Source organism: Macaca mulatta, chromosome 16 (assembly GCF_049350105.2).
Source record: "Macaca mulatta isolate MMU2019108-1 chromosome 16, T2T-MMU8v2.0, whole genome shotgun sequence".
NCBI lineage: Eukaryota > Metazoa > Chordata > Mammalia > Primates > Cercopithecidae > Macaca > Macaca mulatta.
Genome location: NC_133421.1, coordinates 54,461,349 through 54,464,550, shown reverse-complemented (window position 1 = coordinate 54,464,550; position 3,202 = coordinate 54,461,349). Strand labels below are relative to the sequence as shown.

Below are 3,202 nucleotides of genomic sequence, written 5' to 3'. Positions count from 1 at the left end.
TGTTGGGCAGCAAAGATCAGATGGCAGGGTCATGACACTTTTCTCTTTCCTTCCACATAGGTCCTGATGGAAAGAAGGGGTTTAGTAAATCTCGAAGTAAGTACATAAGTCTCTCTGAGCTCAGGGAAGGGAGGGTTAATAAAAATACACAAAATGGAGATAATAATTCAAAAATTTTGGAAATAGACTAATGAACAGGGGAAAAACATACAATTCAACATCAACAATGAGAGTGAAGAGAGAGCAGGTAGTGTTCTGGGGACAGATACACCGAGCTGTGGGACCTGAGAATTACTTCAATGAGTTTTCAATAACTTTGTATTGGATCAGGCCGGCTTTGAGGATTGGAGACTAAACTTTTTGATGAGGCATATGGAAGGAAATATTATCAGTGATCATCATCATAGCTAACCCTGTGTGTCAAGAACTGTCTCAAGTGCTTTTGGTGAATTAACTCATTTAAATAGCCCCAAACCTTCGCTGTCCAATCACTATCCCTGAGGCATAAAGAGGTGACTCAGCTTAACCATGGCCACACAGCTAGCCAGTAGAAGAGGCGGGATTTGAATCCAGGCTCCAAGCTTTGTTGCTTTAGTTTTATGTATTCCTTATTCTGTCTCAGAATTGGGAATAGAATGTGAAATGCTGGTAGCTACAGAAATAATAATGTTCTGAAGTCTGAACAAGTTCAGTGGGGTTGCCTTGACTGGGTGCAGTGGCTCACATCTATAATCCCAGCATTTTGTGAGGCTGAGGCAGGAGGATTGCTTGAGGCCAGGAATTCAATACCAGCCTGGGCAACATAGTGAAATACCATCTTTACAAAAAAAAAAAAAAAAGCCTGGCATGGTGGCATGACCCTATAGTCCCAGCTACGTGGGAGGCAGAAGCGGGAAGGTTGCTTGAGCCCAGTTCAAGGCTTCAGTGAGCTATGATCATGCTGCTGCACTCAAGCACAGGCAACAGAGCAAGACTCTGTCTCTTAAAGAAAAGAAAAACAACAACAAAAAAGTGGTTGCCTTGAAAAGAAAGAATTTGCAAAGAATAGGCTTGACTGGAGTTAGTCTCATTCCTCATCATACACACACAGACATGCACACACACTCACACACACACCCCCACACTCTATTGCATCCTTTCTCAAAAGTCAGTCTCTCCTGTGAGTTGCAAGGACAGCAACATCAGAAATGTATCAGTAACCAACTCCATTATACTATAGTATTGCTGACATTTTGCATCTGAAGAATTTGACTAAAGACCACTTTGGGCTTCTTACCTTAAACAGTTGCTTTTGTCACAAAGAAAGTGATGAGAAAACAGCAAGTAAGACAGAACTCTCACCTTCTTTCCCAAGCGGGACACATGTACCGAGAGAATTGGAGCCACGATAGGGAGCAGTTTGTCTCTATGGGAAGTCTAGTGGTCTCTCCCCAGTGTCCTTTAGCCAGCCTCATACCATGGTGCTTTTCTTCCCTAGTGGAGCAGGATCCCCCAAAGAAAGTCCAGGCCCCTTTGGCCAGTGGGGCCCAGGGGCACTTGGCTGCATCACCACCAACCGGATGGAGGGCTGGGCCTCAAGTGTGGCCTCGGGCGCGTACTCCTTACTGGGATCCTTGCCTCGGCAGTCGTATAGCACGCAGGAGATGAGGAAGACCAGGAGCAAGATGACGTAGCTCGCAACTAGGATGATCAGGTTCAAGGTGACAGGGTCGATCTCCAGGTAGAATTCCATCACTTCTCCCAAGGCGAAGAAGCGGGTCTAGAGAAAGGCAACTGGGGTCAGTTTGGGCATTGCAGAGAGCAGACCTTAGAGCATCGGAATAGCTACATTGGCTCTGGAGTAAAAATACATTAATCCCTACTGCTCCAGGAGACCTCGAGGATTAAAGCTGCTCGGTTTAATATCTTAAGCTTGCTGTTAATACCACAGCCACCAAAACACAGAAGTTGTCTCTCATCAGTTCACCTACAGAGAGAGAAAGAGAGAGAAAGAGAGAGAGAGATGGCTCATGAGTTACTGGATCATGGTATATAAGTAGAGCATTCACATAATTCAGCACCCACACAGGCAGTTTGGTGAGCAAAAGTAAGTACTGCTAATAAGCACTCCAAGATGACAGCTAAAAAACTGGATTGTCCGGGACAATTGTGTTGTCTTTGTATAAGGCATGTTTAGTGCCACGTATGGAGTGATTTGGAAGATCAGGTCAGTAGGCTTTGGAAGTAGATGTGATTCTTCAACAAGAAGAAGATACTGGTGCCTGATATTTCCACCCTTTCTTCATTTGTTGCCATATTTCTCATTAGTTAATTTAAAGCTACTTTTTGAGTACTTACTTCCTGTGTTTCAGACACTTCACTAAGCAAAGGGGATATCGCGGTGATAAGACAGAGAAGCAGGTAGTCTAGCAGGAAACATAGCCTTTAAACAGATAATTGCACAATTCGCCATTTAAGAACAGTGGAAATCAGTTTATAAGGGACAAATAGAGGGTAAGAGGACAGCATGTCCCAGTGTGGGTCAAAAAAGCTTCCACGCAGAAGCGACATTTAACCTATGACCTGAAGGATAAGTAGAATTTAGCTAAGTGAGAAGAGACAGGGAAGATTCTTCTAGCCACAAAGAACTGCATATGTGAAGACCCGAGCAGAAAGGAACCTGGAAAATTGCAAGCACTGAAACAAGGGCAGTGTGACTGGAGCATAAAGAGAATGGGAGCACAAGGTTGGAGAGGTAGGCAGGGGCCAGAAGGCACAGGCACTTGTGGGCCATACTCAGGACTTTAGATATGATCCTAGAGCAATGGGATGCAATGCTGCTTTTGTGCAGGGGAATGACACTATTGAATTTGCATTTTAGAGAGATTCCCCAAGGCTCCCTCAAGGCCTTGTTTTGCAGAAAAACAAGCAGATTGAGAAGAAGATCAGATACCAATTACAGTTATTCCTTGATGTACAAATCACTGTCCTGCCTCAGTTTTAGCCCTGTCCCAATAGTCCTGCGTAGGGCTACTTCATGGGCATGTGCCTGTGCAGCTGCACAACGTTCCATGCTCAGAAAGAGCTCACACTTGGTTTAATGCTCTGCTGTTGCCATCTTGAAATTCTTAACTTTTAAACTTTGCACTGGGACCCACAGATTACGTGTTTGGTCTTGGTCTCAGATAAGTATTTTTTGACCAGATAGGGCATCAGTAGCCTT

At 44.4% G+C, this 3,202-nt stretch overlaps 1 protein-coding gene across 1 annotated transcript; it reads right to left on the bottom strand.

The window, feature by feature from the left end:
• Positions 1-1,450: 1,450 nt before the first annotated feature.
• On the bottom strand, positions 1,451-1,919 carry SMIM36 (small integral membrane protein 36). The gene has a single exon (XM_077971022.1). It carries the CDS (start codon positions 1,730-1,732, stop codon positions 1,451-1,453), a length of 282 nt encoding a protein of 93 aa, XP_077827148.1. The 5' UTR covers positions 1,733-1,919.
• Positions 1,920-3,202: the final 1,283 nt, after the last annotated feature.

Bases quoted from the DNA above. Each gene is read 5' to 3' on its own strand.
- SMIM36 (XM_077971022.1), bottom strand. From the start codon at position 1,732: ATGGAATTCTACCTGGAGATCGACCCTGTCACCTTGAACCTGATCATC.